This window comes from Mustela putorius, unplaced genomic scaffold, assembly GCF_011764305.1.
Source record: "Mustela putorius furo isolate JIRA1106 unplaced genomic scaffold, ASM1176430v1.1 tig00000596_pilon_pilon_pilon, whole genome shotgun sequence".
NCBI classification, from domain to species: domain Eukaryota; kingdom Metazoa; phylum Chordata; class Mammalia; order Carnivora; family Mustelidae; genus Mustela; species Mustela putorius.
Genome location: NW_025421428.1, coordinates 13073351 through 13094207, shown reverse-complemented (window position 1 = coordinate 13094207; position 20857 = coordinate 13073351). Strand labels below are relative to the sequence as shown.

At 55.9% G+C, this 20857-nt stretch overlaps 1 protein-coding gene across 1 annotated transcript in view; it reads right to left on the bottom strand.

Annotated features, from left to right (window-relative positions):
* Positions 1 to 823: 823 nt before the first annotated feature.
* CFAP77 (cilia and flagella associated protein 77) overlaps positions 824 to 20857 on the bottom strand; it is a 121616-nt gene continuing 101582 nt past the window's right edge. Inside the window, exon 6 of the mRNA XM_004757064.3 lies at positions 824 to 1695. Within this exon, the coding sequence (XP_004757121.1) occupies positions 1573 to 1695 (123 nt within the window). The 3' untranslated portion in view covers positions 824 to 1572. The remainder of the gene's footprint in view (positions 1696 to 20857) is intronic.

Below are 20857 nucleotides of genomic sequence, written 5' to 3'. Positions count from 1 at the left end.
TAGGGTACTTGGTTTTTGAGCTAAGATCTGAATGATGAGAAGCGGTGGGCAGGTGACGGGCGGGGACCCAGGTGTTCCAGGCAAGGGACAAGCAAGCGGCAAGCCTAAGGCAGGAGTGAGGGCTGTGGCTGCGGGAAACCAAAGAACAGAAGGAGACCGGGGGTGGGAGATGAAGCCAGAAGGGACGGCCTCACGGAGGGCGCCGCGGGCTGGGTGAGGACTGTGGAGGTTCCTTCGAGGGCGGCAGAAGCTGCTGGAATGCTAAGGGGCTGCTCAGTGGAGAGCATGGTTGGAGGGCAGTGGGGAGAGGGGAAGTTCTCCAGAGACACGGTGGTGGCACTTGGAGAGGAGGGCCAGGAAGGGGTCTTCTGGGAGCGACGCTGACAGGCTTGTCTCTGGATTCGAGGCGAGAGAGGACAAAAACAGAGCAATGAAGATTTTTGCTTCAGCGGCAGGGTTGATGGTGGCGTCTCGAATGAGATGGGAAACGCTGAGGGAGAAACAAGTTTGGTGGGAAAAAACCAAGTGTTCTGCCTCGGCCGTGTTGGTGAGAGGGAGCACCCGCCGCTCGCGAGGACAGGTCAGCGGCGGTGGGAAGAGAGCGTCGGAGGTCCCCGCGGGGTCGGGGGGCCGCTCTGGGTCCAAGATCCGCAGTTGGGATCTTCAGACCAGTGTGAATTTAGAACCTGGGCCTGATTTCGCGCAGACACGGCTGGGATCTGTGAGGAAGGTAACCAGCCTCGAAGGGCACACTTTTTGGAACACCATCGGGTGTGAGCTGGGTTCTCACACCCGTGGTAGGTTTAAATAGAGAGACGGCCGGGAGGAGGACAAACAGCAATTTTAATGTAAAATAGAGCAGCATAGAATTTTCGGGGAGAAGATGAGGCCGTGAAGAATGCTGGAGGGGAGAAGTGCCCAGGAGCGTGGCTGAGAAAGTTCCTCAGCCTGGGCCTCATCCGCCCACCTGTGGGCCCAGAGAGCTCGCTCCTTCGGGCGGGGTTGGCCTTCCCAAGGTCCGTCCGGGCGCAGAAGCCCCTCTTGGCCTGCCTGATGGACAGGCGCCTGGCGTGGAGGGGGGCGGCCAGGCCCTGGGTCGTTGTCAGGGGTCCCTGAGAGAGAGTACTGGCCCGAGGAGGCATCAGGCATCCCCAAAGCAGTTACACTCCTGCTCGGGATATGAAAGGAGTGCTCTCCGCAGGAATCACATGGGGGTTTTTCACACTCAAAGGGCAGAGCCTTGGAGTCGGCACTTTGGCTGGAGTCTGGCAGCTGCCAGCAGTTTGGGGTTTGGGTTCGCCTCCCCACAGGAGGGCCGGAGAGCTGGGGCAGGGGGGGCTCCAGCAGGAGGAGGAATCCTAACGGAAGGGTCCCTGGGGCTATGTGTGTTCTGGCTAACCTAAAAGGGGGCGGGGACTCTTACCAAAAAGAACCAATCAAAGACCTGAACCTGAGGTCCTTGCCAAAGCAGGACCCGCATAAAAGTCGGGCGGGGGGAGGGGGCGTCTCACGTGAGCGGGGCAGAGAAGGGGGAGCTCCTCCGACCGACCGTTCTGCCCGACCTGGCAGGCCTCAGGGGTGGGTGTAGTTGCCCATCCGCAGGGTCCCCTGGCGCACCGCGTGCTCGTCCTGGTGGGCTCTCAGTGCCCTCTGGCGATCGGCCTCCGTGGGGAAGGTGCTGAGGTGGGGACGCACCTGTGGACGGGAGAGGGCAGGTCAGTGGGCTCGCAGCTCCTTCCCGGGGCTCCCCTGCTCTCCTGACCAGCCCCCGCTTCCATCTTCGAGCAGTGACAGTGACACGAGTCACGGTGAGAAGGACGGAAGTGAGGAGTGAGCGCCCCGCGGTGACGAGCCGGAGGCCTCGAGGGCAATGCCAGCCTTCCGGAGGACACATGGGGACAGATCCAAGAGTGTTTCTCCGTTAGAATGCGAGGCAGTCAGTACTGGTAATGTCTCCCCTGAGACCAGGTGCGGAGCGGATGTGACCTGGCCTGGGACAGCGCCCGGGAGCCCCCGAATCCAAGATCTGAGTCACCACTTCGGGTCCGCCAGACCCTTATTGTGGGCTGTCTGGCCTCAGGTCCTAGGAGCATGTGCTCACCATCTGCATACCTGAGGTCCCAGTGGAACCCAAGCTGAATGTGTTCACCATTTTACAGATGAAGAAACTGAGGCCCAGAGCAGTCTGTGCAAGGCTGGCTGCACAGGGAATCCGTGTCAGAGAAACTGTTTTAGCCTCCACCCCCCATCCCTGGACACTAAATTGTGGATTCTTGCTAGAAAATTCTGTTGCACCCACAGTTCACACCCTGTTTGGGTGCCTCCCCCAACCCCTTCAACTCGCGCTTGAGGAGAAAGGGGGTAGGGGCTGCTGAAGTAGGAACTCGTACAAGTCAGGTGGCGGTGGGTTGACTCGGGCGTTACTGTAGGACATAAACCACGTTCTTCATTCTCAGGCAGGTAGACTCTCTGGCGACTCTGCAGAAAGTCATGGACCTTCTCCTCTGGGGGGAAAAAATACCCCAAGTCCTAACGTACAAAGTGGTGTGGGTCACCACTTAAGATCTGTGGACCCTGTCCAAGTCCCCCGTGGGCTGACTGTGTGTGGCAGCACTTCCGGAAGCCACCGCAGCCCTAGCCTCAGGTTTTGAATTTCTTGGATGTACATCAGGATCTCTGGGGCTCTTGTAACCCAGGCAGGGCCAGAGCCCAATTCCAAAGCTCTTGAGTCCTCTTAGGGCAGGGTCCTTGCCGAAGTCACCTGATGCCTTCCTGGACCCAGGGCTCCACACCTGTGCTCAACTTCTTTTGGTCAATCAAACCATAATCCTGTTCTCAGCTGCATCTCCAGCTTCAGAAAAGTCCCCAGGTTGCCGCACACAAGTTATTGGGAAGAGAGAAGACCCTACACTTTGTGCGGGAATAAAATAGCCAACAAACAAAAGGCTTCTACGGTGTATCTTTGTGTCCCTTCTGGCAAGGGATGGCTTGATTTTTACACTGTGATACAATTTTCCGGACACCTGTGCTTCCCAGAAGGCAGCTAGAGATGCTCAGGAAGGCTGGCACTTAGGATCTCCAGACACCTCGTGGGCTCCCTGGCTGATTCCGATGCCCGGACTCCTATGTGTTCAGGGTCTCCTGTAGCATTCAGAGTGGCAGAGTGGCAGGGCTCCCCGGAGGCTGGGCTCTGCCAGGGAAGCGTAACTCTGCAGCCCACATCTCTGCTAATTCCACATATCCCCCCTGGCCTTTGTAGGGGACTGAATGGTGACCCCCCAAAAAGATATGTCCACATCCTAACCCCTGGAACAGAGGATGTGACCTTTTCAAATGTAATTAATTTAAGGATCTCAAGATGAGAACATCCTGAATTATTCAAGAAGGTTCTGATTCTGCTGGCAAGAATGCTGGAGACAGAAGACATAGACACAGAGGACAGGACCACATGAGGCCATAGTGATGTGGCCACAGTTCAGGAATGCCAGGAGCACCAGTAGCTGGAAGAGGCGACGAGGCATTTTCCCTAGGGCCTTTGGTGGGAGTGTAGCCCTGCTGACATCTTGATTTGGGGTTTCTGGCCTCCAGAACTGCCAGAGAATGGATTTCTATTGTTTAAACCACCAAGTTTGTGATGATTTGTTATGGTAGCCTCAGGAAATAACTACAACCTCCAAGCCATTCCCTGGGCGATTCAGTCCGCATCAGTGGTACGTGGTGCTGTTGCCTTTTGGTGGGTGGTGTTGGATTGGTGTTGACGGTGGGGAGTACTGGGTGGTGTTGGTTTGGTGTTGACGGTGGGGAGTACTGGGTGGTGTTGGATTGGTGTTGACGGTGGGGAGTACTGGGTGGTGTTGGTTTGGTGTTGACGGTGGGGAGTACTGGGTGGTGTTGGTTTGGTGTTGATGGTGGGGAGTACTGGGTGGTGTTGGTTTGGTGTTGACGGTGGGGAGTACTGGGTGGTGTTGGATTGGTGTTGATGGTGGGGAGTACTGGGTGGTGTTGGATTGGTGTTGACGGTGGGGAGTACTGGGTGGTGTTGGTTTGGTGTTGACGGTGGGGAGTACTGGGTGGTGTTGGTTTGGTGTTGATGGTGGGGAGTACTGGGTGGTGTGGTTTGGTGTTGACGGTGGGGAGTACTGGTGGTGTTGGATTGGTGGATGGTGGGGAGTACTGGGTGGTGTTGGATTGGTGTTGACGGTGGGGAGTACTGGGTGGTGTTGGATTGGTGTTGACGGTGGGGAGTACTGGGTGGTGTTGGATTGGTGTTGACGGTGGGGAGTACTGGTGGATGGTGGTACTGATGGTGGGTAGTGTTGATGGTGGGTGACGTTGATCTGGTGCTGCTGGTGGGTGGTCTTGGAGGGTGGCACATGGTGTAGATTGGATGGAAGGAGGCTCAGCACTCGCTCCCGTCTCCTAAGGAGACGGCAGAAGGGTCCAGCCTCACGGAGCTGCTCAGCTTAGAGATAATCGGGTGAAAACCAGCATCAGATGAAAGAGAACCTAGAAGAAATTTTCTTCTGTGCAGTCCCCTTTTACTTAGAAACTTAAGTGGGAAAGAAATATTCACTCGTCCATTCATCTACAAAATTCGCATTAGGTGCCTACCGTATTCCAAGGATGACTGGGACGTTTTGTACTTTAGCATTCAGTTCCATTTTCCCTTTGGTTTCCTAGAGGGACGTTCTGAACATAGGAGGCTCACCCCCGTGGCCGACCACGCATTCTGGCACACACGATGTGACCAGCCGCACTGGGGGACGTGGGAGAGGCAGAAGGCGTGCCACGTGTGGTCTCTGATGCCATGAGTTCGCATTCCAGCTGGAACCTTATGGGATTAGGTCATCCAAGACAGGGAGCTCAAGCCAGTACCCAGCCCTGGAGCCCTGTAAAGCAGGGTGTGCACCTGTCCTGTGTGGGGACCCCCAGTGCCTGGCATGGGGCCATGTTTAAACATAGCTGCTTGGTGTGTGTGTCCCAGGTGAAAACCAAAGGGGATTTGTGTGACTGGGTCTGATAGGTTCTTCTAAAGCTTAACTCAAGAAAAACCTTGCACCCAGTGCGGGAGGGGTCTTTAGAAAGAAGGGAAGCTGGATCCCTTGAAATCCCCAAATTCCCCAGCAGAAGCCAGGGTCCCTGGAGAGGGGAAGTCCAGCTCTCAGAATGCCAGGAAGCAGGGTGCCCCTCTGTACCCTTCAGATGTGCCAGCCACAGCGCACGGATTTCACACAAGCCCCAGACTGTCCAGACGTTATCTCCATTTTACAGATGGGGAAATAGAGGCCCAGAAAGGTTAAGTCGCTCCCCCCGTCGCACAGAAAACCCAGAGCTGTGGGACTGCCCCAGGTTTCACCGAGAGACTCGACTCTCCTAATAAACGCTCGTGAAACGAATCCAGTGAGTCAGCGCTGGGAACGTTGTGGCTCCTATCCCGCAGACACACTCCCCTCCTAAAATAGCAACTCAGCCAGAGATGAGGAGTCTAATTACAAGTCAGGCCTCAAGCCGTGTGTGGTCACGACCCCACGGACCCCTGGAGCCCCAGGATGAAGAGCTTCGAAGCAAGGAATTCCTTCGGAGATGCTTCTAAATTAAGCCATCCACGGTCTGCCTCCGCCTGGAGCTAGGAAATTGTGACGGCGTTGGCAGGAGGCAGCTCTGCTCAATGGAGCTGAGTTGCTCTAGGGTCCACGCAGGGAAATAAGAGGCGAACAGCCGGCCTGCCAGTAGCTCCGGGAGCGGAGTGGGCGGGCACAGCTCTACCCCCATCGGCCAAGGCCCTGCACCTGTCCGGATGGGCAGCATCTAAACAGCATTGCCCAGACAGGGACCGGGTGCCTCCGCCGTGCGACACACGTGGGGACATGCCGGTGAGGGAGACGGGCAGCGACGTACACCCATGGACCCTGCAGGACGGCAGGGTGGGGAGGGTGGCCGCGGAAAACAACGCGTGTTTAGTGGCAATTTATTAGGACTGTGGATGGGGATTTGATTTTATTTTAAATTTTTTAAAGATTTTATTTATTTATTTGACAGAGAGAGACACAGCGAGAGAAGGAACACAACCAGGGGGAGTGGGGGAGGGAGAAGCAGGCTTCCCGTCAAGCAGGGAGCCCAGGGCCCGGGGATCATGACCTGAGCCAAGGCAGTTGCTTAACCACTGAGCCACCCAGGCGCCCATGGGTGGGGATTTAACTCCAGCTGGCGGGGGGTGGGGGGCAGGAAGGCCTTTCTAGAGAAGGTGAGCGGGCTGGGCAGGGGATGATGGGGAGAGAATGTCCTAGATGTGGGGACCTACCGAAGCCCCGTGGTGGGAAGAATCTGGGCAAATGAGAAGAAGGGAAAGCGAATTGGTGCCCCTGGGGGACAAGACGAGGCAGGTCGCTGAGCAGCCGTCGGATCTCAGAAGAGCTTAGTGTCCACCGCTGGTCCTGGGATCCCTAATCCCTAATTCTTGACTCTCTGCCATCGAACCAGAATAAAAGATTCCCAAAGACCCAGGTTTGAAGAGAACGTGGACGCCATGGAATCCACATCTCCCGGTGAGAGCCCAGGTGGGAAGCCTCTGGGCTCAGCCCCCGCAGAGTGAGCCAGCAGCCCACCCGCCGCCTTTTCCGCGTCCACCCCCGCCGCCTGTGACCCTGCCGGGCCCCCGGTGGGATCTGGATTCCTGGATTCCATTTCCCACAAGGTTGGACACATCCATGCTCTCCCAGTCCACTTCCAACGGATCGGCTTTTCGTTTGAGCCCTGCCTTGTGGTACCTTCCCCTCTTCATTAATTTCGCTCGTGATTCCTGATTCCCTCTTTGAGGCCACTCTGTCCTTCTCTTCCCGGCATCTCGAGTCCTCTGTGAGCTAATTACCCCTCACTCCGTCTTTTCCTGAGAACACCGTTTATATAACCCAGAAGAGCAACTTCTCTGCCCTCTTCATTGTCTTTGATCTCTCAGTTTCGGGTTTGGAGGATATTTATTTTTGTTCCGTTCTCTTTTCATCTAATTTCTATCAGATTTCCTTCTTTGGTCTTTTAGTGATTTATAAACGCGCTTTTATAAATTTCCAGGCAATTGTCTTAGTTCCATCTGTGACTGATTTCTAATTTAACTTCTTTGGTGCCGAGGTAATTTGCATGAATCAGACCCTGTGTATTTGCTCCGTCTTTACTTTTTTATGCTTCCTTGGAAAGCGTGATCTGTTTTCAACAGAAAACCGCCGGTGGAATGACAGTTTGCCATCAGGGAGCTGGTGCCCGTGTGTCCTGGCTTCGGGGGTAAGATGTGGCCATTGTCCTTTGGCTTCTGTAACAGTCGTTTGTGTCTCCATGATGTCCTGGACTCTGTGCTGGGCACCAGGAGCCTGGAAGAGTTTAGAAAGCCTCTGCTATCACAGACCCAGAAAAGAGTGATAGAAATATAATCACACAACTAATTACTCAATTATAGTTGTGCTGAGTACTAGAAGAAGTACCAGATTTCTTTTTTTTTTTTTTTAAGATTTTTATTTTTTTTAAATAAGCTTTAGACCCAACATGGGGCTTGAACCCACAACCCCAAGATCAAGAGTCGCACGCAGCACCGACCGACCGAGCCCACCAGATCTATAAGAGGTTATAATACAGAGAATCGGACTCATACTTTGGGGCCAGAGAAGGCTTCTTAAGGGGATAACATACAGGCAGAGACTCAAAGAATAAGGCAGAGATGCGGTTGGAGGTTGGGGATGAAAGTGTCCCAACGCAATCACAAAACAGGAAGAAGAAGAAATGAATGGGCCCTTCACGGAGGGGGGATCTGAAGGCCAACACACGCAGGAGGCGTTCTCATCCTAGCACAGTAACCAGGGAATAAAGAAAGAAAAGGCCATTCTGTGCCCGTCGTGCTGGCGGCAGTAACGGTAATGAGCCTGACATTCGAGGTTTCAGGGACGTCTAGAAAGGGCGGTGACCGGTCTGACCACTCAAGGCGATCGGGCATCACCTGGAAAGACTGGGCATGTGCTTTCCCCTGAACCAATGAGTCTGTGTTTGGATGGAGACCCTAGAAGGACTTTCAAAAATGTCCACTAAGAGCTGTGTACAAGAATCCTCACGGTCACAGGACCAGAGGGATTAGAAACGCGACATGTCCATTGGTGGGGACTGAGCAAACCAAAGGTGCTAAATTCGTGCAGTGGAACGCTCTGCTTCTGTTAATACGGACGGCCCAGAGAGGTTCCGTCCGACATGGTGGTCACGAGCCACATGTGGCTATTTACTTTTGAAGTAACCAAGATTAAGTGAAATAAAAAATTGGGTCCCCTTGTTGTACTGAGCACATTCCAAGTTCTCAGTGACCCCATGTGGCCCGTGGCTACCAACGGACTTTCCCATCATCACAGAAAGTTGTATAGGACAGCACTGCTCTAGGTCTGTCTGAATCGACGCGTAGAAATCTCGAAAACAATGCTGCCGGGGAAAGAAAGTTGAATTTACGGAATAGAACATAAGGATGATGCCATTTATATGAAAGATTTAAAACCGACAGAGGAGTCCCCTGTGATGTTCAGGCAAGAGTCTGGATCTAGTGAGGCAGAGCGGGAAGGAAAGAAGGTGCTGGAAGTCATGCCCTGCCCTGCCTTGGGGAGGGGAGGGAGTGGGAGCAGCGGGGGGAAGCTGGGAGGGCCTCCATTCATCTGTAAGGAATCACTGCCTTTTCCTCTTTGTACTGTGAGCACAACGAGGTGGGGTTTTGGAACTGCGTTTTGGAGAAGTGACCAGCAAGGGGACGGAGGCGTGGGGGGTTCCTCCCTCCATGCACAACTTAGAGTTACTCTGTTTCAGGAGATTTGTTTGCTGGAGATTCGTGTATGATTCTGTTTGAATCACGAGCCTTGCTGTCCAATGAAGGTTCACAACCGGGGGTTTGTGACTTTGGCTCATGCCGACTGTCCCCGTGGCAGACTTCCCCCGCTTCGCTGGGCACAGTCATTTCAGGGCCGAAGGAAACGTCCAAGACCCAAGGAGAAAAGACATGGTCGTCCTGCCTGGTGACATCGGTCTCCGGTGGGTGGGCCAGCTTGGCTCCGCACGCTAAAGAGTGAGCAGCGTGTCACCTCCTCTCCGTCCCTGTCTCTTTCCCGTCTTCTTCCTTCGGCATGAGGCCTCTTTGTAGGCGGGAGGTGGAGGCAGACGGGGCCTGGGGCTCTTTACAGCACAAGGCAGGCCCTGTGGTCACGGGTGACACTGTCCCCAGATGCGCGTGGAGGGCGTGTGCATGTGCTCGCCGTAGCCGGGAGGAACGCGCCACAGCTGGCCAGGTGTGCGGGCTGAGCGGCCTCACCACATGCCTGTTGAGTCTAGGCCCCCAACACGGTCCTATTAAAAGGGGCAGCTGGGCTAGCTGACCCGCCAGTCCCCTCTCATCAGCCACACAGTAGTCCCCAACTGGACACCCGGCCTTCCAGTGCCAAGTCTGGGGGCCAAGTAGGCAAATGGCAGGATTTGAGGGAAAAAACAGCCAGATTAATAAAATCTGCCAAAGAGCTAAAAAACAAACAAACAAATAAATAAAAGGCAGCTGTAGAAGCTACAGATATCTAGTTTAGTTTGCGATTTTTTTTGTTTGTTTTTTAAGTGACAGCCTCTCGGGGACTGGGAGAGAGGTTTTGCTTTAAAAGATTGAGGGCCTGTCTCCTCTAATGAGAGGTACTTGGAAATTATGGATCAGTCCCAGGTCAGTAATTTCTGTCAAGTTCAGGGCAGCTGGAGGTCAGAGGCCCCGGCAGAGCACAAGTCCATGCAAGACGTCCTCGGCAGACAGGCTGAGTCCTCAGCTCTGATGTACAAGGTTTGCGGCTTAAGTCATTAACGAGGGGGACGGTCTCTCCCGAGACATCTGGTCCCTACGTTGTTATTCTGCTACTGGCTCTGATTTCTCTGTGGTCCAAAAATAGATAGGACAAGGACACAGGGCCTGACCCTCCCTGCTGACACAAGCTGCGTTTTCAGAGAACATCCAAGCTCGGGCTTAGGAAACAAACTTCCTGCCTCCCTGGGAGGTCTAACGTGGCACCATGAAAATCCCCGTGTCGGGTGAGCCGGGGTGGGGGGGTGCAGGGGCAGAGAGGTCGGGGAGAGCGACCGCTGTCTGAGGGGCTGCGGGATGCCATCCTCCTCGGACACGAAGGACTCGGGATGGTAAAGACTCCGGCCCAGGGAGACCCAGCTACCTTACGCACAAAGCCAGACCTGTGAACCAGGTCTTGGCCTACTGACTCTTGGGCTCTTTGAGACTTTCTGGGGCCGAAGGCGAGCCGGCCCCGCAAGCCTTTGAAAATGAGAATCAACTTGCTAATTCCAGAAGCCACACCGGTACCTGTAGATCATTTCTGAGGATTACCTAAGGCCAGTCAGCTGTTGGGATCACAGTTGGACGATGAATCTTTTTGCCAGATGCTCGTCTATGAATAACCAGATAACATCACGGCGGGGTGTTTGACTCAACTTCCCGAAAGCTTCCAGCCTGGCTCCCAGGTCTGCTTCCGGACGTGAGCGTTGCTGTGGATAACCCAGGGGAGCTGAGAACAGACCGGACCCTCCTGCACCATCGGAGACCACTTCTCAGCAGCCGATTATCACCGCAAGCCAGCCTCCAAAGACTGCGTCCGGGCCGCGCACACACCTCTGACTCAACGAGGTGTTCTTATTCCAAGCGGCCTGACCTTCTTGGTAAAAGAGCCTTTTTGAGATATAATTCACGCATCATACGGCTCACCCGTCTGAGTATATAAATCAGGGATTGTAGGTACATTCATAGGCTCGTCCACTCTCGTTGCCCCAAAAAGGAACTCCATACCATTGATTCCCTCCCCCGAGCTCCTGGCAACCCCTCCTTTCCGTCTCTATGGATTTGCCTGGACTTTTCTAGAAATGGAGTCATACGAGGCATGGTCTCTGGTGACTGTCTTCTTTCCCTTGGTATCACATGCACGTACTTGAATAATATTCTGCTCTAGGGACCTACATTTTGTGGATCTGCTCATTAGCTGCTGGACATCAGGTTGTTTCCATTTGGGGCTACATGAAGAATGCACTGTTGGGGCACCTGGGGGGCTCTGTTGGGGCACCTGGGGGGCTCAGTCGTCAAGCGTCTGCTGTCGGCTCAGGTCATGATCTCGAGGTCCTGGATCGAGCCCTTCCCTCTCTGCCTGCTGCTCTGCCTCCTTGTGACTCATTCTCTCTCTCTCTCTCTCTCTCTCTGTGAAATAAATAAGTAAAATCTTAAAAAAAAAGAATATGCTGTGAACATTGTGCCCAAGTTGACATGTGGACACCTGTTTTCCTTCCTCTTGGTGAGATACCCAGAGTGGAATCGCCAGGGCATATGGGAACTCTATGTTTAGGCTTTGGGGGGAACTGCCACAGGGTTTTCCAAAGTGGCCGCACCATTTCATATTCTTATAGCAACGTAGAAGGTTCCAACTTCTCCACATCCTCACCAACACTTATTCTTGTCTGCTGTTTGGATTGTAGCTGTCCAAGTTCGTGGAAGCGAGTGGTGTCTCGCTGAGCTTTGATCTGGGGTTCCTCGACGGCTGCCAGGGCCGGGCGTCCTTCGTGTGCTTGTTGGCCATCCGTGTATCTTTGGAAAAACAGCGATTCAGTCCTTTGCCCGTTTAAAATTCGATTATTTGTCTTTCCATTACGGAGTTGTAGGGACGATATTTTTGTTCATAGTTACAAGTCCCGCATCAGAGACGGGATCTACAAATACTTGTTCCTACTCTGTGGGTTGTCTTTCCACTTTCTTAGTACCGTCTGAAGCATCAAAGGTTTTCATTTTGATGAAACCCAGCTTACCTGTTTTCCTGTAGCGGGCCGTATTTGATTTCCTCGATACACGAAGCTTATGAAGGCACCACGAAAAGAAGGTCTTCCTTCGCAGTTTGTCTACACGGCCCCGCTAAGGCAGGGACGGTGAGCAGGCCGGACGGCGGGCCTTTCCCAGAGCGAACCAGCTCCAATAGACGGATGGTGGCTGTTCTGGTATAAATTACTCTCGGGCTGAACCGCAGCTCATGTAGAAGTGTGCAGGGATCAAGTGACAAGGTTTGCCATGGCCGTGGGAGGGAGACGGTGCCAGGTTTTTGCTGTAACAGATGACAAGAGCGTCTCCTCCATTGGAGACAAAGAAAGACTCAGAATCCCCAGGAGAAGACACCCATGTGCTCATCTGCCCTGAACTCTGTCTCCTTCTTCAGGTCCCCTCAGGTGATCCTCACTGGGGCTGGCCGGGGGGTCCGTGAGCAGGGACCGAAGGGATGGGCTGGCGGGGCCAGCAGGAGGCTGGCGAAGGAACCAGCACGCGCTCCTTGGAGTCTTGTTAACCTGGAGCAGTCCCGGTCCGGCAGCGGGCACAGGCACGGAGTGGCGACTGACCAGCGCTGCTGTTGTCACATTGTGGGGGGCGGGGAAGGGGGTAGTCATAGATGGCACCTTTTTTCTTTAGCGGTTCTGCTTTTAAAAACCACTAAGTCCTCATGTAGGATGCAAAGCCAGGGGAGGAGCTTGCAGGTAATGGCTTTACACGGACGTGTAAGAGAAGAGTGGGTTCCTCCCGATGAGGCCTAAAGTATGGGGTGGGGGGGGTGCCGCGCCTGCCTGGCTCAGTCGGGAGAGCAAACCGCTGTTGGTCTCGGGGTCGTGAGTTCGAGCCCCACGTTGGGTGTGGAGTTGGCTTAAATGAATGTCAAAAAAATATATATATATAAAATAAAGGGTGGCCCAGAGACCACGCCGAGCAGCACGTCTGGCCCGCACCCTCCTTTTGCCCAGCACGTCCGCGCCGCTGGAGTCGGCCAGCCTCTGGGAGGCCGCACGGAGGCTCCGTCCGGGGGTCTGGAAGCCGTCACTCCCACCGTCCGTCACCTCCGCTCCGCTTCTCGGCTCCTCTTTGACACAGCTCAGCCCGGGGAGAACGTCGCTCTGGAAGCTGTCGTGCGGGAGCCCGACGCGAGGCAGGGAGAGAGGGACCCCTTCCTGCTCCCCGTCTCCACCCCGGAGCCCCCATCCAGTGCATGTGCTCGCACGCACACACGCACACACACGTGCGCACGCACACACACACACACACACACACGCCAGGATGCAAATGATAACCGCAGAGCCATCACTTGTGAAGCTTGACAGAAAATAATGAGAAACACTAAATCTTTTATAAGGTCAACACTCGCCTTAGCCGAGCGGCTGTCAGACAAGAAAAGAATTTAGCGCCGGCGCCACGAAACTTCCATCGGCTCATTAAGCCCAACAGGGCCCGGCCTGGCGTGGCGGAGGAGACGCGGGGCCTTCCGTTTTGTGTCAGTAATTTGCGGAGGAGGAGGCGAGAAGAAACACCGGCGCCAAAGGGGCCTCGGGGGCGGCTGGGGAATCGTTAGCGCGCCAGGAGCGGCCTCGGCTCCTAATTGGAAGCATTGGGCATTATCAACCGAGGATTTGCCTCCGCTCCCTGACAGCTAGTGGGCCCAAAATGATCGCCCACTTGTCAGTGTAAAAGACCATTAAAAACAAGCCATTTTGATTTAATTGGAGGCGGTGCACCGAGGGGCCAGGTGAGGAGGCCCGTCAGCCCCGCTCACCCCGGCTGACGCCTCTCTCCCTGCGCGCCCGGGCCGGGGGGGAGGCGGGCGCGCGTGCCTTCCAGACGCTTCGCCTTTCAAAAACTGTCTGAGGGAGCGGTGCACGGGAGACAGAAGAGCCTTCACGGCGGCAGTGGAAGCTGTTTTCAATGGGGTTGTCAACAGACGCCCTGACAGGCAGAGCTGCCGGGGAGGGGCCCCTTTTCCTCCCGGGGTCCCAGAGGACGGGAGGCAGCGGGGCGCTATTCATTGGGGAGGTGGCCGTCGCGCGTCCAGCTGCCAGCGGGAGGGGGGACCTCCGCCGGGGTCCTTAGCCCGCTCTGCCTGCTCGGAAGCATCGCAGGGCAGGTTCTGGCCGGTCGTGGGAGTCCGATCTGCCATGGACAGCAGGACCTAGTCTTTTATTTTAAGCTCAAGTAAGAGCCAAGGAGGGAGTCCGAGAAGCGGGCACGTTGGTACAGCCCTCCCCGGGGTCTGGGAGCGGACGCCCCGGCCACTCGGCTGGCGTCTCAGCCGCGCTCCCCCAGCGGAGGCCGCGGGGCCGCAGCCCTGCAGACAGGTCTACATCGTCCCTGTCAGAAGAGGCCACTTGCTATAAATACTAAGGCAGGCTCACAGCGGGCTCTCCCGCCGGGCTGGGCGCCCCGGCACGTGGAGCAGCTGCGTGTAGATCTGAGCGCGAGTGTAGACTCCCCGACGCCGGGGACCGTGTTCCGCATGTCGGTGCCGGGCACGGTGAACGCCACGGGTCCCTCATAAATGCTAATTGGCACTCGCTGATCTCAGAGAGGTCTACGATTCGTGTATGAATCTCACCCCCATCCCACAGGCAGTGACCTCATTTGCTGCCGGCTGCTCGTCCGACAAGACAAGGCTTCCAGGAGCACCAGGTGCTGGAGGGGTGTCTTTGGGAGAGCGAGGGGGAGACACACCGGCGGATCCCCTCGTCGGCCTCCGCCGTTCATCCTGATGAAGGATCGGGCTGGGAGAAGACCCCGGATCCCCAGCGAGCATCAGATTCCAGAGCTCCAAATTTCGCTGCTGGTTTTAGACAATGGGGATTCCTTAATTACTTTCTCTGGAAGTGTACCTGACGGTGCTTCCTCAGGTAGTGCGAGGTGGTTATCCAGGCGCTCGGTTCCTTGGTTGACAGCGTCTTTGATTTTGTGCTTGGTTGCAAATTAAGTCCTTTGCTGAGCCGTCCGCGCAGTGCCCGGTGGTGCCTCATTGCTTATTCATACCGGCTGTCGGACAGCCCGAGCTTCTGCTGGTGCGGCGCCGCGCGGCGCGCGCTCAAAGGTGTGGTGTCCGTGGCCCGCTGGGTTGGGCGCTCACGGTCTTTCCCCTTTTCCCCTATTGAAATAATGAGCAGGAAGAATTGGGAGAGGGCAACTCTTAGGAAGGAATGAACCTTTCTGTGGTCGACGGGGCCGACCCTGCCGAGTCAGAAATAGGAGTGGAGGGAAGTGTCCTCAGCTCGACAGCAAGGACGTCCTGCCATATTCCCGGCACGTTCTGGAGGACGAGCGACAGCCTGGACACTGATAGAGCTCTTGGGGTTCTTCGGCTGCTGGGGCACTCTGTAGACGCTTAAACCAATCTTGCCTAGATGGCCAGGTGGACAAATAGATGGATGGATGGATGGACGGACGGACGGACAGATGGATGGATGGACAGATGGATGGATGGATGGACAGATGGATGGACGGACAGATGGATGGATGGACAGATGGACGGATGGACGGATGGATGGACAGACGGATGGATGGTTGGAGGGATGGATGGATGGATAGACACATGGATGAATGAACACACGGATGGATGGATGGATGGATGGATGGACAGATGGATGGATGGACAGATGGATGGATGGATGGATGGATGGATGGACGGACAGATGGATGGATGGACAGATGGATGGATGGATGGACGGACAGATGGATGGATGGACAGATGGATGGATGGATAGATGGATGAACAGACGGATGAATGGATAGACAGAGGGGAAGACGGATGAACTCACACCAATTCTCATATTAAATGACTCAAGTGACATTGACCACAGTCTCATAAATATATGCAAAGGCAGTTCAAGCTGACAAATCTTTTTTTTTTTTTAAGATTTTATTTATTTGTTCATTTATTTGAGAGAGAGTGTGCAAGCAGGGGAGAAGCCGAGGAGGGAGGCGAGTGGATCTGAAGCGGACTGCGCGCTGAGTGCCGAGCCCGACATGGGGCTCACGACCCCGGGGTGGTGACCTGAGCCGAAACCAAGAGTCACACACGCAGCCGACTGAGCTACCCAGGCGCCCCACGTTGAGGAATGTTCTGTGACTGTGGGTAAAGGTGGAGAACACGGCACCGCGTGGTAGAGGTCGTGGCACCCGGGCAGTCCGCTGTCACTGCCACACGGCACCCCACTGCTGACGCCGGAGCTGTGCCCCCGGAGGAACCATCAAGAAGGAAGGCGTCCACGCAGAGACCGTCTCCGCACGGCTGCCGCTCAGCCCGGGGCCGGGGGTTCAGGGGAGGCGGGCAGATTTGGGCTGGATGTGAGAAGCCGCTTGCCGAAAGTGCAGGCCTGGGGCCGCCTGGGTGGCTCTGTCAGTCAGGCCTCTGCCTTCTGCTCAGGTCGTGATCTCGGGGTCCTGGGATGGAGCCCCACGTCGGGGTCCCTGCTCAGCGGGAAGCCTGCTTCTCTGTCTCCCTCTGCTGCTCCCCCTGCTTGTGATCTCTCACACTCTCTGTCAAATAAATAAATCTTAAAAAAAGAAAATGCAGGCTTGGAGGCTACCCCAGACCCACTAGAATGGATCCTGGGGTGGGCCCTGGAATCTGCAAGTTTTTTTAGAGGGGCGGGGGGAGAGGGAGAGGAAGGGCGAGAGCCTGTGCGCAGAGTGGGGGAGCGGCAGAAGGTCAAAGAACCCCAAGCAGACTCCACAGTCAGTGCAGACCCTGTCCCGGGGCGTGATCTTGTGACCCTGAGAGCATGACCTGAACTGAAATCAAGAGCCAGATGCTCAACCGACTGAGCCTCACCCGGGCGGCCCTGGAACCTGCATTTTAAAGCTCTCCTCAGAGGACCCCAGGCACAGCCAAGTTGCATCCGTAGGAACGGACTCCGTACCCTGCCCCACACAGAGGGTGCGTTGGTCCACGACCATCCCCTGGCCAGGCCCATGCCAAGCGCTTCACACCCACGACCCTTGCCCTCTGCCGTTGTCCCCACTTCACAGGTGCAGCACGAGGCCAGCACGAGGGAGCCCCCAGGCTCAGCCCTCCCGGCTCCCGCTCTGCCTCCCACCCTTTCCTGAAGCAGGTCTCGATCAATGGCCTGTCTTGTTTTCAGCCTTGGGGCCAAATTGCAATTTAAAAGACACTCCGGTGTTTTATCAAGATCTAAAGGCTTTCAGGGCAGTGGGAAGTTTTGTTTATTGCAAGGGCTTAAATCAGCCAGAGCAGGGCTGGCCACGACCCTCTGGACACCTATAAAAGCCCAGTTCCTGACCGCCCTTCACTCTCCTTCCCAGGTCCGACATTTAGCCCCAAACTGGCCGCTGACCTCAGTTTCAGGTCTGTAGTATTTATGGGCTCCACCAAGGCCTGAGGCCTGGGGCAGCCGGCCAGAGGGCGCAAGCCGCCACTCTACCGCTCGAGGGTGCTGGGCCTGTGCACATGACCTCAGGCCTCCCGGCACAGGCGCGTCCCCTCTGAGACAGTGCGGCTCTTCTCGGCCACCGAGGGTTATTGGGAGCATTGGCACAAGGTGAGCCCGTCGGAGCTCCCAAAAGGTGCTCCAGATGTGCGAGCCCCGGGCATCCTCATCCTCATCGTCACCGCCTTTCGGAGCGCCGCCTCCGAGGGACTTCTTGGACACACTCCCCTGCCGCTCGTCCAGCTGCTGGACCCCAGGTCCCAGCACCCCCTTCTGTTGTGCGATCTAGCCCATCTTTGCCCACGACGTCTTTGAGGAGGGGAAGGGGAGAGGCCGGCAGACAGCCCCATCTTCTCACTTTCTCCGCGACACTTGCTCTCTGTCACCGGCAGACTCTGCATCTCTGAGGGACACCGGTGGGTCCCGGGGGTCCACCGTATTGATGGCTTGTGGCTTTGAGACACAGGGATACAAGCCTCCTGGTTCGTCTCGCCCGCACTTTTGACGAAGTTCAGGTCACACGAGCAAATCATCTAACGTTGTTTATTGCTGGAACCTGCTGCGGGCCACGAGCTAGGTAGCTCTGGATCCGTCCCGGTGACAGCATGGTGCCCGGTGACAGAGGCGGAGGCGTGGGGACACATGGCAGTGAGGTGCTCCGAGGTTAGCCCCAAGTCCTGCTCAAGCCGGCAGATTCCATGTAGATCACCAAGAACTGTTCTCGGGGAAGAGCTGGAAGAAGACATTGGGGACCCACGAAGTCCCACTGAGTCCCCCAAATTCAAGGGGGGATTCTGGCTTTCTCTGGAGGTTAGAAATACATGCCTGACGCCCAAACAAGCTGTCTTGTCTATTTTCTGGTTGATTCTCAACACAAAATTTGAGATGTTTTTTGCCCCCTGGTGGGGGAGAAGAGCTTTCTCTAGAGAACCGAGAGTTCCCAAGTGCCAGAGTGTAAAGGGGACAGTCAGGCTGGGGGCCCCCAGTTAGAAGCGGCAGCTCCCACCTCTCTGGGCCCCAACGTTGACGCCTGGCATCTCCCTCTGCCTCCTGGGAACCCAGATTTGTCCGGCCCTTCCAGGAGCTTTGCCGCTGCCCCCCCCACCTCCCGCCCTGTTCTGTCCCCGGAGGTTCAGCTCCGGCTCTCTGTGACTTGCCAGTATCGAGCAGCAATGTCACCTCATGAACAGGTGCCTAAAATTTCTGTCCCTCCAAGGTGCCAGATTATGTAAAACCAACTAAACCCCCGCTCTTATCTGTCCGGTGAGGCAGCTCTTCTGCACCCTGATCTGGTTTCTAATGGGGGCATCCATATTTAGGGAAGAAATGTCACCTGCCTCAGGACCTCTGAATTCTCTGAATCACTCTCCCTCGCGCCCTGTTTCCGCGTGTGACACATTCCATCCCAGCTCTCCGTGCCCGACGCGGCGGCATGGGCTGATTCTTATTCCAACGCGACAGAGCGAGAGGATTCTTAAAATACACCACTGGCGCGGGGACCTCTGGGAGGGGCAGCAGACCTGGCACCTGTCCTTCCTGCGTCTGGACGGAGTGACTTTGGGGCTGAGCACACCTGTCCGGAGAAGGGCTCCTATGTCGTGGGCCCTTGGGAGAGGGGGCAGCAGCCGGGTGGACAGGCTCGGAGCCCGCTCTGGGGGTTTAACAGAGAGTTAACTTTCCAGCCGGCTGTGATTTGTAAGGAAGCTTAAAGGTGGGAAAGAAAATCCTTTTCTTAGATTCAGCAGCTTTCACTAATCAGCTGTATCTCTGGGTGTCGCTGCTTGGCTGACTGCTGATTTTTTTTTTTTCTCCCGCCGTCTCCGGTTCTATTAGGGAGTCAGGGGCCCAGGAGACCCAAGGCAGGGTTAGTCTTCCACAAAGAGAGGAGTCTGATCCCAGCATTCAGAGCACAAGAGCTTGTAAATCAAACTGTTAGCTTAATAGCTTGGGCCATTATTCTAAAGCAGTGGGGCGGGACCCGAAAGCCAAATGAAAATATAGTCAATTTGTTCATACTTTAGTGACTGAATGACTATGTAATGTCCGTGGGTATTGGCACTGGGGAAGACAGACGGGTCTGTCGGGGGAGAGGCGCCTTGTTCCGCGTGAGGGGTGACCTCGAGATGCTTGGGCAAACCTCCCTCCAAAATGGGTTTGGGATCTCCAGTTATAACACGGACTTGGCCAGAGAGAGCCAGACTCAGGGAGCGGGCCGCCTTCACTGCTGGGAGAGCGCCGGCCTCTCATCTCTGCGCCTGATGGAAACCCAGGGCGAGCCACCAGGCGTGGCCAGCGACACCGGAGGGACTCTGAGTTCAGGAGGGACTGGGCTGAAGGGGGCTTGAGCCCTGGGACAAGCACCCGAAGAAGGATGTAGTGTCCCTACCTTTCAAACACATTAAAAACAAAAACAAAACCCAGCCTTACTGGTTCTGTAAAGGTCATACGCTCACTGTAAAAATTCAAAAAATGCAGAAAGGAGCATCAGAGAAGGTCAAACGCAGCCTCAGCCTCTGCCCGCCCCAGGGATCGCCACTGCTGCTGCCTGGGGGCGGCTCCCCCAGACGTCGGTCCTTGAGCGCTCAGGGGTGGGCCCCTCTATCCCTACGGCGTCACACAGCGCGCGTCATGGGTCAGGAACGTGGCAGTGAGTAGACCAAGTAGACCACCTCGATTCAGTGGCTGTGTACAGCTCCCCGGGACCCCACACTGTCTGTGCGAGGGCCGTGCGGGATCCGTCCGCTCCGTCACCGGCTCGTCCGGGCTTACCCCGCGGTGGGGGTGCCGCCGCACAGACATGGGACCCACTGCCCCCACATTTGTCTTTGGATTGCTATCACGGGGAAGTCATTATAAAGAAGGATGAACCGTCTGATTTTCTTGGCTTAACATCAGGCGGCCGTAGGATGCGTGGTTCAGACTGGGTCACTTCTGAGAGCAGAAGGTGGGCTTTAGTACTAATCCCGCCCCCCAACAGGCAAGCCTGGATTCTGGTCCCTGCCTCGAAAACCCGACCAGGTGGGCCAGCCTCTATCAGGATCACGTGGGTGGGGGTAAATTTATGGGGCTTGGCCCCACCCCCCGCTCCGGCTGCCAGCTAGGGTTGGGGTCTCCCCACCATTTCAGGCTTCTGGACACCCCAGATGGAGCCGCTCCGAACTTCCCCGTCTAGCCGTCCAGCCCTCTGTCCGTGGACCCACGTCACCCTTGTCGGTCACCAGGGACCCTCCGGCAGTATGACATCGGCCCAAGAGCAGGGCTTGGCACCGAGATGCTGAATGAGATTTGGGAATGAATGAGGGAATGAATGAATGGTCACCAGGCCCGTCCCCAGGGCGGATGCCGTGTGTTGACACTTGAACAGAGTCCAGGTGTCCTGCCGAAGGCATTAGTGTGTCATCAAATCCTTCTGCTGGTCCCACGCTCAGAAGACAGAATGGGGACGGGGACCAGTAAAGCCATGTGACAGGTAGGGAGAGGCAGGGTCGCCATGTGACCCAGGGCCGCTGACCCTGAGTCCTGTGCGCACACAGACATAGCATGCGGGTTCCCTCCTCCCTCCCCGCAGCCCCCAGCACACTGG